The 17176-nt window shown below is 39.4% G+C and overlaps 1 protein-coding gene across 7 annotated transcripts in view; it reads left to right on the top strand.

Annotated features, from left to right (window-relative positions):
- Positions 1-17176, top strand: part of PIP5K1B (phosphatidylinositol-4-phosphate 5-kinase type 1 beta) — a 167491-nt gene that overhangs the window by 40977 nt on the left and 109338 nt on the right. For all 7 annotated transcript variants that reach the window (XM_084628257.1, XM_084628253.1, XM_084628254.1 and 4 more), the window contains 2 exons: positions 11757-11838; positions 13497-13565. In XM_084628257.1, the coding sequence (XP_084484383.1) occupies positions 13497-13565 (69 nt within the window). In that variant the 5' untranslated portion in view covers positions 11757-11838. The remainder of the gene's footprint in view (positions 1-11756; positions 11839-13496; positions 13566-17176) is intronic.

Below are 17176 nucleotides of genomic sequence, written 5' to 3'. Positions count from 1 at the left end.
CAAGTTAAATGTATAAATATTACCTCAGGTCTCTGCTGGGCTATCAAGGCGTAGACCTGTGTGGCTTTGGGGGGAAAGAATGTGAAAGGATTTGCTTTGCAGCAGGAGTTGCAGAAAGATTTCTTATTGACTCAGCCAGAATTTCTACTGGGATTCGGGGGTGGGGGTGTGTGTGTGTGCACCAAACTGAGAAGACAACCTCTGTTTCAGCGCACATTCCTCCCATTCCAGACCCTCTCCTCAGGCCACTGTGGGAGGGAAGGAGAGGGCCATGGCCCCACACTCATCTCATTTCCTTTGGTGAGGCTTGATGGTGTGAGCTGTGCAATGCCTGTGCTCTGCAGCCACATTGTGGCTGACCCATGCAAAAAGACACACCCTCTCTTGTGTATTAGTGCTGAGTCCGCTGAAATCTCCCCCAAAAGAGACTGCCAGAACTGGTATTGTTAGTGAATACCATGGTGTTTAGGCAAGAGGCAAATCACTGGGAAAACTGTCAAGCCCCCAAAACATAAAATTTAAATGTACTCTGTATCTTGTTTTAGTTGATACTGGCACCTCGTTTTGGGTTTGGTTTTCGCTTTACTTTAGTTCTTAGTTCCAGAGGCCCTTCCTGTTCTGCTTTCTGTGAAATCATAATTTCTGAAGGAACCTCTGGTGTGGTGGATGCTTCTTGAAGTTAGAAATGCAGTCCTATCAAACATAAACTTCTAGCCTTTGTTAACATTATGAATAAGAGAGAGTCCTTATTCTCATGACCCTTTGAAGACAACTAACAGAACTCTTGGGGCTGGATTTCTCAGAATATTGCTGGTTTGGGGAAGCTGGGCATTGCACAATTTTCTGTGCACATGGTTAGGCAAACATAACACTTTTTTATAGGTTCTATAGAGAAGAATTTTGCCACAAATATATTTAAGAAAAATTAAATGGTCCGTGTCTATTACAGCTGAGAATTTAATCTGAATGGAAAATCTAATTTAAAAAAAATTTAATAAAAGTATAGATTAGATGCAGTAGGGATTACACTAAATCTCTCCTTTTACTCCATTGTCTCCTCTGGGTCCTGGGTGTAGAAATATTTCCATAACTTTCCTTTCCTGTCTGCTGTAACTTCATTCCTTAGAAGTGATTTGTGTTACAGGACTTCAATCACTTTTAGTGCTTGTTTTCAAGTGTAACACATGCATTCTTGAACTCAAGACATTAAAAGTGGAATTTGGGAGGTATGACAACTAATGGCTGACTCCCAGATACAAGGATTAAAATCTTCCTGCTGTTCCTTGCTTCCTTTTAAACAATGCCCGTTCCTGTCTTGTATGTGTGTGTTGTTTATATATTAATTACATCTTCTTGCTAGATGTTCCATTCTATGCATCTGATGAAGTGGGCTGTAGCCCACGAAAGCTTATGCTCTAATAAATTTATTAGTCTCTAAGGTGCCACAAGTACTCCTGTTCTTTTTGTGGATACAGACTAACACGGCTGCTACTCTGAAACCTGAAAAAATTACTGAAAAATTTGTGTAACTACTTCCAAATGTGGGAGAGACTTCAAAGGCCAACTAGTCTCATAAGATTTGATCTCTCAGGTCTAAATGGATTTTGCCAAATGAGCTTGTAGGTTTTGAATTCTTTGCCAACATGTAGCTAGCTACCTGCCTGCCTATGCTGCACCCTTCTGACTTTGTGATCCCATATCCCCAAAATGAGACCGGCACAACATTCAGTCCAAGTAGTATTGAGACTTCTTAAATTCCTCTTTCAACGTGTAATTATTTAGCAAGATTCACATGTAGATTTTTTTTTTTTGGGTTATCAAGATTGGAATACCCATTCAGAAAGGTGTGATCTATGTGTGTGTTTTGATCAGAAATATAGATTTATAATGGAAACAGCAGAGAAATTGACTGGTATTATATGGAATCTAAATATCTCATTAAAAACAAACCCCACCTTTACACAAAGACTCTACCCAATCATAACCTTATTCTAAGGTATATTTGAACATAAGTACAAATAAGTAATAGCTTGTTTTTGGCCTGCCAAAAGGTGTCAGTACAATGATTAATGGCATAGATGTAGTTTGACTTCTATTTTGGGTGGGCAGGGCTCAAGCTAGCTCCTCGTAGCGGGGTCCGGGAAGGAGTGCCACTGACACCTCATGACTCACCTTAGCAGACCAACCACCTATCTGGGTTGTGTGGGGGGGGGCCAACCAAAAATTATAACTCAAAGGTCAGCTCAAAAAGTTTGAAAACCGTTCAGGGAGAGGGTAGGTCAGGGCGCAGGGAGAGGGGTAGTTGGAGCTGTTTGCTGGGAGGGGTCCCCTGCAGTCCATGTTCCCCACCCAGGCAGTTCTTACCAGCAAAGGGGGCTGGGAGCTGAGGAGCAGCTTCAAGCCCACGCAGCAGCAGGAGATGAGGGAACTCGGTGGTTGCCTGCTCCATGACACCAGCCAAAGCAGCGGTTGTCATGCACCTTCCCTTCCCCTCCCCCCCGCCCAGCTTCCCACCTCCGACCTGGGCAAGGAGTGGGGAGAGAAGGGAGTATGGATCTCCCCTGGGACTGCCCTGTTCTTGCACTGCAGTTTGGGGCAGGGCAATGACCCTTGTGCCCTCCCCCACACCCCCCGCCAACTCTGCCCATGGGCTCAGGGCTTTTGCCCCACAGGGGGTGCCGAGGATCAGGGATTCAGCCACATGGCTCCTGGCTTCAGCCCCGCGAGAGGTGCTGGATCTCAGGCTCTGGATCTCAGGCTTGTGGACCCCCAGGGGGCCATGGACCCCTTGTTATGAGAACCTTAGTCTGAGCTAGGGTACCTTACAGTTCCTTAGGCCTGCACCCCTTCTGGAGTGTAAACTCAAAATTACACCGTCTTGCACTGCACAGGGAACTGTGTAGCGTAAGCTCATAAAATTTGCCCCCTCCCTGAATGTGGCAAGGAATATGCAACAGCTTTCTGCCCGAGTTATGATAGAGCAAAAACAAATTTATTAACTACAAAAGATTTGAAGTTAACTTCTGCATATGTCGGGAACCCTTTGTTTCAAAGCTTGTTTCCCATGCCAGTCAGTGGAAAAACACTGACATCCCAAGATGCAGTCCAGCACCAGGTGACCTGGTCACATGTCCCTGTAGAGTCACAGCAGCCATCCCCCGCTGGCTGTTCCCAGCGTTTACAGGAAGGCTCACCAGGTGGGAGATAAGCTTATACTAAGGCCTATTGTTTTTTTCCTAATGGCTCGTTAACCTGAATGGACCCTTCCCAGCCAGCAGTCTATATTGAGAGCATTTTGCCTAGTGGGCGTTGCCTAGGAATAGCTACATGTGAAAGATATATTGTCAATATTCATAAATTTGGATACAAAAAAGATACATGTATACAAATAGGATAATCATATTCAGAAAACCATAATCTTTCCCATGACACCTCACATGCCTTATGCCTTATGATGCATAAACTACATCATAATTATGTTACTAATGTCACTGAAGAATGTGGGGTGCAGTGTCCCAGCCCCCCACATGCTGCTGAAGACTGAGGCCCAGATTGCCTACCAGGGTGAAAGCAGGTTCTATTGGGCACTGTTGTGTGAAGGGCTCAAGTGCTTTGTACAGCTCTTTCCCACTCCTGTGGTCCTTCTACACTTTGCCTTCCATACCCAAGTGATATGCTGCTAATACTTCAACAAGAGATCCCCCACAAATATCCCCCCTTAACTTGTGTTAGACCCCAAGCACTTGAGGGAGCAGAGGTGATGCAAAGAGGAGGACAGAGGGGTTGGGGGAAGCCTATTGTTTTTCATTGAAACAAATCTATTTCTAATAACCACTCCCCAGGATTCAGAGTAGCAGCTGTGTTAGTCTGTATTCGCAAAAAGAAAAGGAGTACTTGTGGCACTTTAGAGACTAACAAATTTATTTGAGCATAAGCTTAGCAATGCCACATTCTAACCAATGATACTGTATTGAGTGCACTCGCTGGAACTGTTTGTTTATGCTTTATCCTGAAGCTGGTCCATTCCAAAGACACATAATTGGCTCTTCAGAATTATGTTTATGGACCCAAAGGATAAGGTATTTCTTGCAGAGAGGATTCAGCAGTGTCCAAAGGTTGGGACACTTCCTTCAGAGGCAGAGAAGTTACTGTGAACCTCTTCAATTTTGTGACAGAACTTGAACAAGGGGCTTCTGTGAGCATATCCCTGTTTATCCATATTGGTTTTAGTGAAAGATAAATATTGAAATTGAAGACTTATAAATACATTTATGCACAGGGCCAAGTCCTGAGGTGGTGTGTTATATTGGTAAGGGATTGTATCTAGGTCTGAGGGAGTCTAAGGCCCTGATCCTACAGTAAGCTCTGTGTGGATACACCATTGTGTCCAGGTACAGCCCCATTGACCGTAGTGGGCCCCTGCACGGGGTCCACTCGTGCAGAACTCACTGCAGGATCAGAGCCAAAAGGAGTTATATGCTGAGGTGCTAGAAGATTGTGTGCTTTGGTGTGTGTGGTCTACTCTAATGTATATTGTCTTACCTCCTTCTGTTCATTGGTTTTGCTACCCTTCTGCCCACTTTGGGCCCCCGGGTGTGTGAGTTAAATAAAATTTAATTTTCTTTTTACCCACTTACATCTGCTTACTGACATATAACTCGTATAACTTCTGCCTGCTTACACATCACTAGTGAGTTTGGCCCACTAAATTAGAACATGGACAATTAAGCTTTACAAAGTGTAGTAAGCATAAAAAGGAGAGAGAGAAAAGAACAACTATGTAAGGCAGTTAAAATTTCATTTCTCTCTGGGAATACTGTTAATTTTAAAAAGCACTGAATTTAGAGCAAGTGCTCCATTTAATATTAGAAATTGAGCTACTTTCAGGGAGTTCAGAAATTAGTGTAATGTGTAAACTGTAAAGAAAAAAACACAAAGGGGTCTCTTTCATTTCCTGTTCCCATTCCCAGGGACATTTAGAAGTACACTTTGTTTTCTTCTGTGTGATGGCTTATAGTGTGGAGATCTAATAACCTTTATAGTTCAGGAATTAGTTATATTTTAGTCCTCCCAAGCTTTGACAACATTTCTAATAGGCAGCCTTTGAATCACTGAACAGAGATGCAAAGAAATGAAAATGCTGTGGGCAGTCATACCGTATGTACAGTTGCCCATGCCAAAATTCAGCAAATATACAATTAATGAGAGTCAGAAGGGTTCTGTATACAAAAGGAAAAGTGGTGGAAAAATTTGAAGGAAAAAACATGTCATAAGAGAATAGTAGCCCTATGTAATAGCTGTTCTTAACATTGATGGGATTAAAAAAATATATATCTCAGCTTTGAGTTATCAGGTAAGGAAGCAGAATTCCACTGAGCTGAAGTGTTTGCAAAGGGGTACATAGAGGTCCTTTTGGCAAATGAATGGATGAATATGGATACTTTTTCATTTATTCATAAACCTTTTTATTTTTATTTTTTTGTTACCACATACACCCATGCACAAAGAATTCTGATTTGAGATAGTGACGTTTGACATGAAACCTGGAAGTCTAAGGCTGCATCTTGCTGCCAGATAAATGGATGTGTATTGCCATGTAGGTCTGAAAAATCATCTGATCAAATCAGTAACTGACTTGACAAAGCTACACAATGACTGGCAGCATATCTAAAAGTAGGACTGAACTGAAAATATTACAGTTGAAAATGTTTCTTGCCAAAGTTCAATAAGTGAAGTTTCATAGAGTTATAAAGCTGACATGTTTGTGACTTTGAAATTACTGTGACTGACCTAAAAGCACTTGTGTAACATGCAGTCTTACCATGAAAATAATTCCTTCTAATAGAGCCAATGAATACAGTATATAATGGTAAGCAGGAAGGCTGAAGTTTTCACTTTGAAATGTTGCTGGTAGAATCTTTGCAGGCTGGTTTGGCAAATGGCACACTCAAGAAATAAGAAGCACGGATCTTGCATGTTGAAACCCTTTTGTTATTAGTGCTAGCTGATTAATACGATAATCTAAGTTTGTCTTGTGACTAGTATTAAATTCTTTTAGTGTGAATTCTTGTGTTTTATTCCAGACAGGCAACAGGCCAGTTTCAGGATCTTGAATCCCCCTGCGGGAAGGTATTTATGAAAGGATTAGAAGTGATTAGAAAGTAGCTTCTGCTAGTAAATAAGTTTATCTGAAATGCACAGAAGTATGAGAACAGGATTTCTAGATTAATTCTGAAGCATTGTATGATGATGGTGAAATTATTAAAAAACAGTCCCCTACAGTGTTTCATGAGATCCCAAAGTTATCTGTTCCAGATTCTTTCTCAGAGATGATACTTAGTTCTGTCTGTATGTAGTTGTCTGTGGCATTTATATGAAACCAATCACCATGCTATATGGACATTGATATCTAGTGTTTGAAAATAAAAAGATACAAACAGATGTCTATTTTTGTTTTTACAGTTAGATTTTAAAAAAGTGGATACCGCTCTCACTTCACTTACTTACAATTATCATAATGGATGAAAAATAGTGGTACTCTTTCATTTTAATGTGTTCTTCCTAGATTTGGTACTCATCAGGGTAAAGTCAGGTGGTGTACATGTGCAAACAGCTGACAACCCCCTCCACAAAAGTTGGTTAGTAGCAATAAGTGCTAGCAATAGCTTTGAGAGGCAACATTGCTTATATGTAGAATATGCCAATTAAATAGCATGCTTTTTATTTATAAATGAAATAGAAACCAGGTTCTTCTCTCTTTTCTCATAGAAAGTTAAGGGACTGAAGATTCTGAGAAATATTTTATTTTTTCATATTTGGCAATGGTAAGAAAGCAGAACTAATTATTAGTTGAGTGTACTAAGAGAGGCTACCAGCAAGAACCCCCCCCCAATTTTTTTTTTTGTAATAGGACCCCTCTCATGGAAGTCAGTGGGAGTTTTGCTGTTGACTTAAATCTGAGCTGAAGTGGACTAAAGTAATAATAGTGATTTCTTTCATTAGCCAGACCGAGAAACTCAAGTACATATATAAACAATAATTTAGTTCTAAGCTTTGGCTGTATGTATTTGAGTGTAGGTACCCTCAGGGTTACTAGGCTAGCTGCACTGCTGTCCCTTCTTGGGTCTTACCGAGTGCCCTGCCCCCACAGTGGCAGGCCTCAAGTCTGCCTCTCCTGCGGTGGAGTTCTGCAGTTTGCAGACTCTTAGACCAGGACCTGGGCTACAGCCTGTCGGGTGTCAACCGTGACTACTTTAGCAAGTCCAATGATGTTTGGCACCTGTAAGCATTATACTGTAGGGGCCTGTGACAGCACACATTTGCAGTGCTACAGAAACCGCTTTTTCAAAATCAAGTGTAATTTATTCATTACTCAAAGGTATAAAACAGGTAGAACACAGGGTAAAACAAAAGGCATAGTCATGTGGGTCTGTCTTTCACGCAACTCCCCTCAGCCAGCTAACTCCATCCCTGGCAGGAAGAAACAGCGTATAATGCAGCAGCATGCTCCCGGTCTGTCTCAGACTGTCAGCCGTTTCACTGACACATTCTGGCCAGCCTCTTTCAGCTCATCTGTCACCGCCCCCTCTCCCCCCCACACACACCCTTTTTTATCCTCTTTTGAGGTTTTAGGTCTCCTTTTGATCCCAGGCTTAGGCCAAGTCTACACTACAAAGTTTGTTAGCATAGCTATATCAGTCGGGGGTGTGGAAGAAACCCCCTAGGCTAGCCAACATAGCTATGCCAACAAAACCACCAGTGTAGACACAGCTATGCTGACAAAAGTGCTTCTGTTGGCTGAGCTAATGTCTTTCAGGGAGGTGGTGTTACTGTGCTGACAGAAAAGCTACTGTCATCATAAGCTGTGTCTATGCTGGATGCTCTGTTCATATAGCTTTGTTGTGTTGACAAGGCCTTAGCCTTGAGAAAAGTAAAACCTCATAGCCTGGTTGGAGTCAGCTAAGCAAGTTCTCTACCCAACTGATTGCCAAGCCTTTGTTGTGTTAACTCCTTTGAAGCTGTGTACGCGAGAGGCTCTTACCTTTCCTGTTTGGTTCTCTAACAGCTTTTATACTCTATGCATTCAGGCAGGCAGTAGTACAAAACTGAACAGGGAAACAGTCTCACAGAATATTAATGAAGAACAGACATTCTCGCCATTCATCACATTCACTAAATAAAAACACAAATTTCTGCTTCAGTTTTATGGTAGATTAAAATTAACAGCATTGGAGCTTTTCCTGAACACACACTTGCATACCAATGGCTCATAAACTCTGGGAAGCCCACATTCCCTCTATCCCCTTACTATTTGACTCCTTTTTCTAATAAACACGTGGTGATTATTGTATCAGTGTTGTTCTCAACCCTCCAGCTGCCTAGGGAATATCTACACAGCAGAACTCAGGTGTACGAACCCAAGCTTGCACTGTGGTGCGAAAAGTAGCGGTGTAGTTATTTGGGCTTGGGATCTTGGGCCCTGGACTTCAGAGCCTGTGCTCCAGCCACAGCCCAAATGTCAACACAGTTATTTTTATTTGCCATAGCACAAACCTGAGTCTGTAGACCCTGTCTCTGAGACTTGCTGGCTTGGGGTGCTGTTTGCTGTGCAGATGTCCCTTAAAAGGGACCGTTACAACATGACTGAATATTTTTTTTTATTTTATTATTTTTTTGCCTCAGTGGAGGAGTCTGACAGAAATTAGCCAGTGTAATTTCCGGGGAAAAGTGCGGAGTGCTATTATCTCTGAGGTCACTGGAATTGCAACTTGAGTTTTGTACATTAGACTGTGTAGGAGACTAAGCTTTCCAGTGATGTGAAGTAAATCATAAAACACAAATGGTTGCAATAAAAATGATTATTTTCATTTAAAAGAATAACTTGTTTTAAAAAATCACAATTTTTTTAATCCGAATTTCAAACAAATGTTAAACAAATATTAATAATAGATGTGCCTGAACTGAAACTTTGAACCCAGAGCTGAACCTCTTCCTTCAATTTTGGATTCGGGGCTGGGGGACCCAAAGCCAGAGACGGTAGTCTGCAGAAATCTGGAAAAATGCTTCCTAAAATTACTCTTGGGGAATAACATGCCTTCCCCCATGCCCTCAAGTGGGACTGTGCCTGAGGAGCCACAATGAAGACATTTATAAATAGCCTGGTCTTCGATTGAATGGTGAAGTAATTCTGGGTCTTAAAAGTTTCCGAAAACTCCTTTAATCTCAGTGAGTTGCTTGTACCTAGAACTGCCTGGCCCATGCTAAGATCAAATACTGTAGTTCTCCAGGAACTTCCTTCTGTTTCAAATGAGAGGGTAGTAGAGGACTTTAAAAATCAGAGGTGTAGTGTAGCCTGTGAATACATTCTAAACACTTTGGGGATATAATGTCCCTGCACTATAAAAGTGCTATGTATTTTTGTAGAAATGAAACAATTACAGTAAAATATGCATTTTGCAAAGCACTTCAGTACCAAAATGGCACCACAGGTCTCTAAAGAATAAAGAGATTAGGTTAATTTACTGAACTAATTTGTTATGCAAAACATCCTTATCATATTCTTTACAGCTAATAGGGACCTGATTCTTCAAGATGCTGAGCACTATAAATTCCCATTAAACTCAAAGGAGTTGAGGGTGCATGGCTCCCCACAAGCCTGGGACCAGGAATAGTAATGGTTCTATCTGGGCCAACCATCTTTAGAAAATAGAAGAAACTAGCACAAATGGGCGAGTTCTACTTTCTTCATAGAAATTTAAGTTACATGTTCAATTGTTACTGTAGTCAGGAAATCACCATCTGTCTTCCTAACCATGGCAACATTACAGGGGCATATTTTTCACATGGATTAAATGTTCTTGAATAATTTATCTGGCTATATTGGGCACAAACAGGCTTTTCTTCCACATCCGACATGAATGTTTTCTTCAGCTAACATTTTATTGGGAGGAAATTCCTATGCTGTATTGATGTTTGACTTTCTTTGAGTTGGTCTGATCCTATCTCAGGTTAATGTAGGGAGTAGCATAGGATCTTGCTTTTGTTTGTTTGTGTTTTGAGGAGCTTTCGTCAAAGCTTCCATCTCAAAGTTACCAGTAGCAGTTAGGCTGTCTTTCTGGTGAAATTTGAAACCATGGTAGCATTTTTCTAGAGAAATGTAATAATAACATATTAATAATGAAGATATTAGTTGCTTATGAAGACTTAAAGGGCAAAATGAAACTTGTGATGCATGATAAAATGCTGGTGTGTGGTATTAAGAGGTTCATCCTTCTCAGAGGATTTGAGTAATACGTTTTTTTTAGCTCTTAATAGAGAAACTAATTTTCCAGATATGTAGATTTGACACAAGCCATATTTGATCTGTGGGTGAGGCAGTTCTTTAGTCATTTCAAGTGGAAAAGTTTGCTGCTATATGAAAACGTCTTTAAAAAGTTAAGGATAGGCTTTTCTTCCAGGAAAAATTACTTTCACTTTAGGTGAATTAAAAGATCTACTTTTAAGTGTGTAGATATGTACAGGGAGAAGTTTACACTGATTGCAAGAGCAAAGTCAAATGTGTTTATGGGAGGGTGGAGAAAAAAATTGAACTACCATCTTACGAGTATAACTTCACCAACAGAGAGAGAGAGAGCACAAAATTGGAGAGAGGAACATTTCCACAGAGGTACCAAATGGCACCCATGTACCTTATTTATTCAAGAAAGTAATTCTTCTTGAAGTCAATGGGACTACTCATGTGAGGAAAGCAAGCAGGACTTATTCTATAATTAAGCTTGGCAGAACTCAATTTTTGTTTTTGTTTTTAATATAATTTTGTCAGATATTGTTTTCTTATTTTAAGCTTTTTTAAATTGTATCTATTTAAATTTTCACAGTTGTGGGAAATTATGGATGAGGTCAGACAATTATTTAATGACTAGATACTGAGATTCAAAAAGTTAAAGCATTAAAACTGTTAGAACACAAATTATCAACATCACATGTCAAAATATAAAAAGTAAATATCCTTAAATCAAACTTAAAGTTTTCAAGAAGCATTTGTCTGTCTTTGCCTATCTGTAAATTTCAGTAATTATCAGTGGAAATATTTTCATGGGTTTCTGTGTGTAGGGTGAAATTGACATTTACCAATAAAAATCAAATTTTTCCAAGCCTACCTATAATATATTAATTACATAATTACAATAGCTTAATTGTATAAAGGCTAGAATGCTTTGTATAGTAAGTGCTGATTGAGAAACTTTTCAAAAGGAAATTATTTATTTACTATTCAGTGCCCAGTCCTGCAAACTCTCACTTATGCAAATAATCCTGCTGACTTCAGTGGGCCTACTTGTATGGGTATGAATTACTCAAGTGAGTAAAGATTGCAGGGTTGGGTGTTCACTTTACAAACTTTTCAGGGCACAGAACATGTCTTAATTATGTTCTGTACAATGCCATGAAAATTTATGGCCCTACATAAATGTTCTACAATAAGGATGTCAGTGACACAGTAGCATTGTATCTAGGGTAAAGGCAAGTTAGAGCTCAGAAAGGATGACCATATTGATTTTATTCAGTGTAGCAAAAGCTAGTTCTATTAAATGACATTAATAATCAGACCATTTGAGAACGATCTTGTATTGCCCTGCTTCTTGCAAAGCTCTAACCTACTCAGACAGTAATGTTTCATGTAGAAAGGAATTTTTAAACAATATATAACAGATATGACACTCAGATTACATAATGCTGAATGATTTTTGTGTTAATAGGGACCTGGAAAAATTGACAGCATCAATGAATGGGTTGACTGTCACTCTCAGCTCCAGATGACTTGCAATTTAGTTCAGAAAGGTATGTATATATTCATTATAACACTAGTATGTAACCCTGATAAAGTGTGTCAGGATTTAAAACTTGCCATTTTAATTCTTCCTTTCCTTGGCATCTACACTTGCAGGTGATCTATAACTTGGCCGGTGGGGGAATGTGATTTATTCTTGAAGTAGTGTTGCTTTACTGCAATTAGCAGGTACAACGTCAAACATCACCTTGCAACTTTGGGCGCACAATGTGTCAACTTAGCCACAGGTCTTGGGTCTTTTGGGCAAGCAAGGTGTGCCATCATAAATCTAGATCCCAATCCCAATCCTCGTGGTTTACACTAGTTACTGCATACATCAAGCTTGTCTTACAGAATCTGTTGTGAAGTCAAACTTTGACTTCTACATATGTAGTCTTGTACAACATGTTTGGAGTATAATCTTGGAGAATGATGGAGGGTCTAGCTCTTAAATGCTGCTAGGTCTGAGAATGTGCTGGTCTCAGATGGTGACATTAACTTAGGGCCAGTCTACACTGGCAATGCTAAAGCACTGCCATGGCAGAGTGCTGGGAGAGAGCTCTCCCAGCACTCTAAAAACCCACCTCCACGAGAAGTGTAGCTACCATGCTCCCAGCACTGGTGCACTGTTTACACTCGTGCTTTACAGCGCTGAAACTTGCTGCACTCAGGGGAGTGTTTTTTCACACCGCTGAGCGAGAAAGTTGCAGCGCTGTAAAGTGCCAGTGTAGACAAGCCCTTAGTCTCCCCATTGAATTTATAAAATGACCTAACTACAAGAAACAAAGGCAGCTGCATGTATTTGTGTTAGAGGGGGGGAAAGGAATCCATCTTTCAGATGATTGTGTTGAGGGTCTAAAGGAGGGAAAGATGAGAATGCAGAAGGTGTCATTTAATTGGATTCCAGTAAAAATCTGATAGTATGTCCGGTCAGTCTTGTTCTCCAAATCTTATTTACTGTTTGTTATCTGCATTATGGTCCTGCCTGGGAGCCCCTGTTGTACTAGGTGCTGTACAAAACCAGAACAAAGACAGTCCCTGCGCCGAAAAGCTTACAATCTAACTAAATTTAGCCCCTCAAAAAGTTTTGTTCAAGTTGGCTTGAATATGAAAACTGACTGGTGGGTTTGAAAGTTGCTGAAGGTCCATAACCAAAGGGTGGTGACAAGTGATCACTTATCAGATATCTAGTGCAATACTGCACTTGGTCATGCTGCTAGGTCTGGATTCATCTAACATTTCTTTAATAATCTGGAAGAGGGGGTAAACAAAATGTTACTGAGTATCCACTGATGATACTAACTAGGAAAGAGTTACAGATATTAGTAGAGAAAGAAATAATACAGAAGGACCTAGAGAGATTAGAAACAAGGATGAAAGTTGCAAAAAACATTTATATTTATATTTATATTTATATTTATATGAGTGGATGGCAAATTAGGCATGAGTTAGTGTGGGATGTCAGCAGGAAAGTTCAGGGCAATCTTGGGCTCCTTTGAATACTGATTTAAGTGAGAGGCCAAAGAAACCCTAAACAAACAATTTTTTGAGGAGTCTTTACACAATTTATTAACTTACTACTGTACTCTCTAAAAATTTTTAAATTTAGCAAGTAGGGGATAACAAATTAGTATTTTTGGTTTTAAAAAATTTGTTTTCTATCTCTTAGATGTCATCTGTTACTGAAAATGGAGATGCCCCTGCTGGAAAACAAAATGAGGAGAAAACATATAAAAAGGTAAATGTGACCAGTAATCTTCCTTTTGTAACAAGTATCGGAGGGGTAGCCGTGTTAGTCTGTATCCACAAAAACAACAAGGAGTCCAGTGGCACCTTAAAGACTAACAGATTTATTGGGGCATAAGCTTTCATGGGTAAAAAACCAAATTTACCCATGAAAACTTATGCCCTAATAAATCTGTTAGTCCTTAAGATGCCACCGGACTCCTCGCTTTCTTCCTTTTGTAAGATTGGATATATTGTACTAAACTGGTGTAAAAGAAAACATTCTACAGCTTTGTCTTTTTTTAGTCTCTAGAATGTATTTTCTTGGACATTTCTCCATTTCTAGTGTGCATGAAAGTTTAATACTTGAGCATTCCTAATGTGGAGCCTTCAAAGTAGAAGAAAACAAATCTCCCTCTCCCTCAACTTTGTAGTTGCAGTAAGTCAAACATTCATCAGAATAGGCCAAAGAAGCAAAACAAACAACAGAAATGCCATTGTTCACTTCTGAGTCCTTTCTCTTTTGTAAAAGTATACCAAGTTCCTATACCCAGGCAGTGTGACTACTCAATATTAACGTCTTTCTTTTTAAATACACACCTTGCTATAGCATGGGAAATTCTTGGCTCCTAGCAACAGAGATATCTCTGTTGCTAAAAACACTATTGTCCGAGAATCTAGTACAGTAAGTTCTCAAATGCTTCAAATGTTTGTACTGTGTCTCTTGACTACAAATTAACCCTCCTTATTTTTTTGCCAAAGGTGTGGTTTTTGTTTTGTATGGGTTTTAAGGTAATTTTGTTTAATAGATAACTTAATGCCTTTAATTCTTTCTTACAATAACAGCTATAGAGATTAACACAGTATTTGCAGCACAGTGCAACAGAGACTGTTGTTTAGGTGCTACATCAACATATGGTACCTTTCTTGCTGCTGCTTCCTCTCGATTTTCTGTGTGGGTAACATTAAATGAGAGTCTTAATGGCAATGATGGTACCCACAATAAGCTTTTTAAAATTAAAAATAAAATATAAATTTAATGTAGAAAAAAGTCAATATCCTTATAGTGAACAAATTCTTGGCTATTGGATTCAGTTTTCTCCTTTTGGTTACTAGCACTGTTCTGTACATCAGGGACGGTCCCTCCCTTTGTGTTTGTACAGTGCATAATACAATTGAGTTCTGGCCTGTAAGAGTTCCTGCAATACCAATAATAAATGATGATTTTTCCACGTTTTCAGTTTTGCTATAACACTGTTGGTAAAGTCCAGGAGGATTTTTAAACATTCAATTTTAATCCTTCTTTTCCTTGGCAGCCACACTCACAGTATGTGGGTGGCTTTAAAATTCCAGACCCTTTTCTTTCCTCAGAAGCAACAGGCTGTTATATTTTTGAGGTTGGTTTATAGATGTAACTTTTTGTTGTTTGTGTCTGCATCCCTCAAGGATTGAATACTGATGGGTGTTTGAGACAGGGGTACAGATTCACTGGATTCACTGCTCCAGTAAACTAAGAGAATATAGTACTGCCAATGCAGAGGTACTGTAGGTAGAAAGAGAATACTTTAGTTTATGAAATTAGTACTTATTCACTTCTTCCATGAGGAGTTTAACCTCTAGTGGCCACAACTCACTTGTGTTTCTTTTGCTGTACCTATTCTGTCTAGACTCATGCCCGTAGCTTAGAAGTTCCTAATCTTTCTCTATCCCCACCCCAATCCCAAAACCAGCCACAGGTTCTTGCCACGGCCCCAATTCCACAATGCTTTGTGGCTGCCTCTTGCAGTTCTTTGCAGCTAATTTTTAATGATAGGAAATGTGCCCAGAGATTGACAGGTGTATATTCTAGAACTATTTTTTTTAAAGTAGTATACATACAATATCAGATATGTTATCCTAGTGCAAAATGACACCAGTCATGACTCTAAAATCTCCAGGGGAGCAGTAGAGATAAAAGGAGGCATTGGGACATCAGCAGATTGTATTTGTTTGTTTGTTTATTTAAGGAAGAACTGAGAGCTGATTTTTAAATTGTTGCTGTCAATATGTTCTTGGCTAGGAAAAGTACAGAGATTTAGAATCTTTACATGGACTACCTAACACACTGGTTATTCTGCAGGGAATTCTTCATATTAATTTAAGGAATGCATTGTCAAAGGGTGCTTGAGGTTGTAGTTGCATAAGTTCCTGGAATTTGGAGGTCAGACTCTTCTGTTTTTGGACTGGTAGGAGTTCATGCTTTTTCCCCTTAGTATTGTCAACAGGCCAGATTTGCTCCAGGGTGGTGACAGTTCACAGGAGTAAGTCTACCTAGAGCTAGAGTGCAGCAGTGCAAGCTTCTTGCAACCCCTGCTCCATGACTAGCCCAGAGCTGGTGGCATAAGTTCAAAAGTGGGCAGTCCTGGCCCAGAGATGTGCTAATTCAATGACTCTCCCGGCCGGCCATGTTTGGCTGGGCTCCTCTTGAGCCTCAGTAGGATTTTAAAACTATCATCTCCCAGAGTAACACACCTACCCACAACATCACAACTGTCTCTCTAACTGGAGGGCCGCTGCCCCAGTACTAACAATTTATAGTACTTTACTAAAGTGCTGATTAAGTAAAGTACATAAGCATGTGCTTAAGTGCTTTGCTGAATTTGGACCTGAAAAGGCTTTGTAGGAGTCTAACCCAGCAGACAGACTCCTTGTAAATACATACTGTAACATTTAAAGATTTAGTAATGTTCAGATGGCAAAAATAAAACCAAACCATTAGGGCCACATTCAGTTCTGGTGCAACTCTACTGAAGTCAATGGAGTTGCACCCGCTTTACAGAAGGGCTGAATTTGGCACCTAATAATTTTGCTTTTTAAATATTTATAAGACACACACATGTGGCTTGTGCCTTTGATATTGTATTTTGCTTCTTAATAGCTTATTTCCTGTGTATTCATCTCTCAGAGTAATAGGCAGTGACTATAATGTTTGCAGAGGTTTAGTCATATTTATAAAATACATACAAAAAAGGAATATGATACATGGAAAATTTCTACTTGTGATGTAAAATCCAGTGACCCATAAGATAAAAAGAAGTGGTATAAATATGAGCCTTAGTAGTATATTCTATTTTCCATGTCCAGAGAGAAATAGATTTTAATAATCTTGGTCCTTCTGTATTTTCCAATACATTTTAACTATGTGTGTGTTAAAAATATATATATATATATAAAAATTCCTTAAAGAGCAAGTAATATGAATGACTCCTGTTGACAGGTAGCTATGGAAAAGAATCACAAAATAAACGTAGAAACTAAAGTACATAGTAACTAATCACAAAATACTATAATTTTATTGTAAGTAAGAAGTGGGCAGCATTATCTCCTATAAATGTAAACAAACTTGTTTGTCTTAGCAATTGGCTTAACAAGAAGTAAGACTAAGTGGACTTGTAGGTTCTAAAGTTTTACGTTGTTTTGTTTTTGGAGTGCAGTTATGTTTAAAAAACAAACAAAAAAAACTACATTTGTAAGCTGCACTTTCCCGATAGAGATTGCACTACAGAACTTGAATGAGGTGAATTGAAAAATACTATAACTTTTTACAGTGCAAATATTTGTAATAAATAGTGAGCACTGTGCACT

This window comes from Lepidochelys olivacea (genome assembly GCF_965140295.1).
Source record: "Lepidochelys olivacea isolate rLepOli2 genome assembly, chromosome: 5".
NCBI lineage: Eukaryota > Metazoa > Chordata > Testudines > Cheloniidae > Lepidochelys > Lepidochelys olivacea.
The sequence above is the reverse complement of the archived record's forward strand: the minus strand, read 5'-3'. Positions and strand labels throughout refer to the sequence as shown.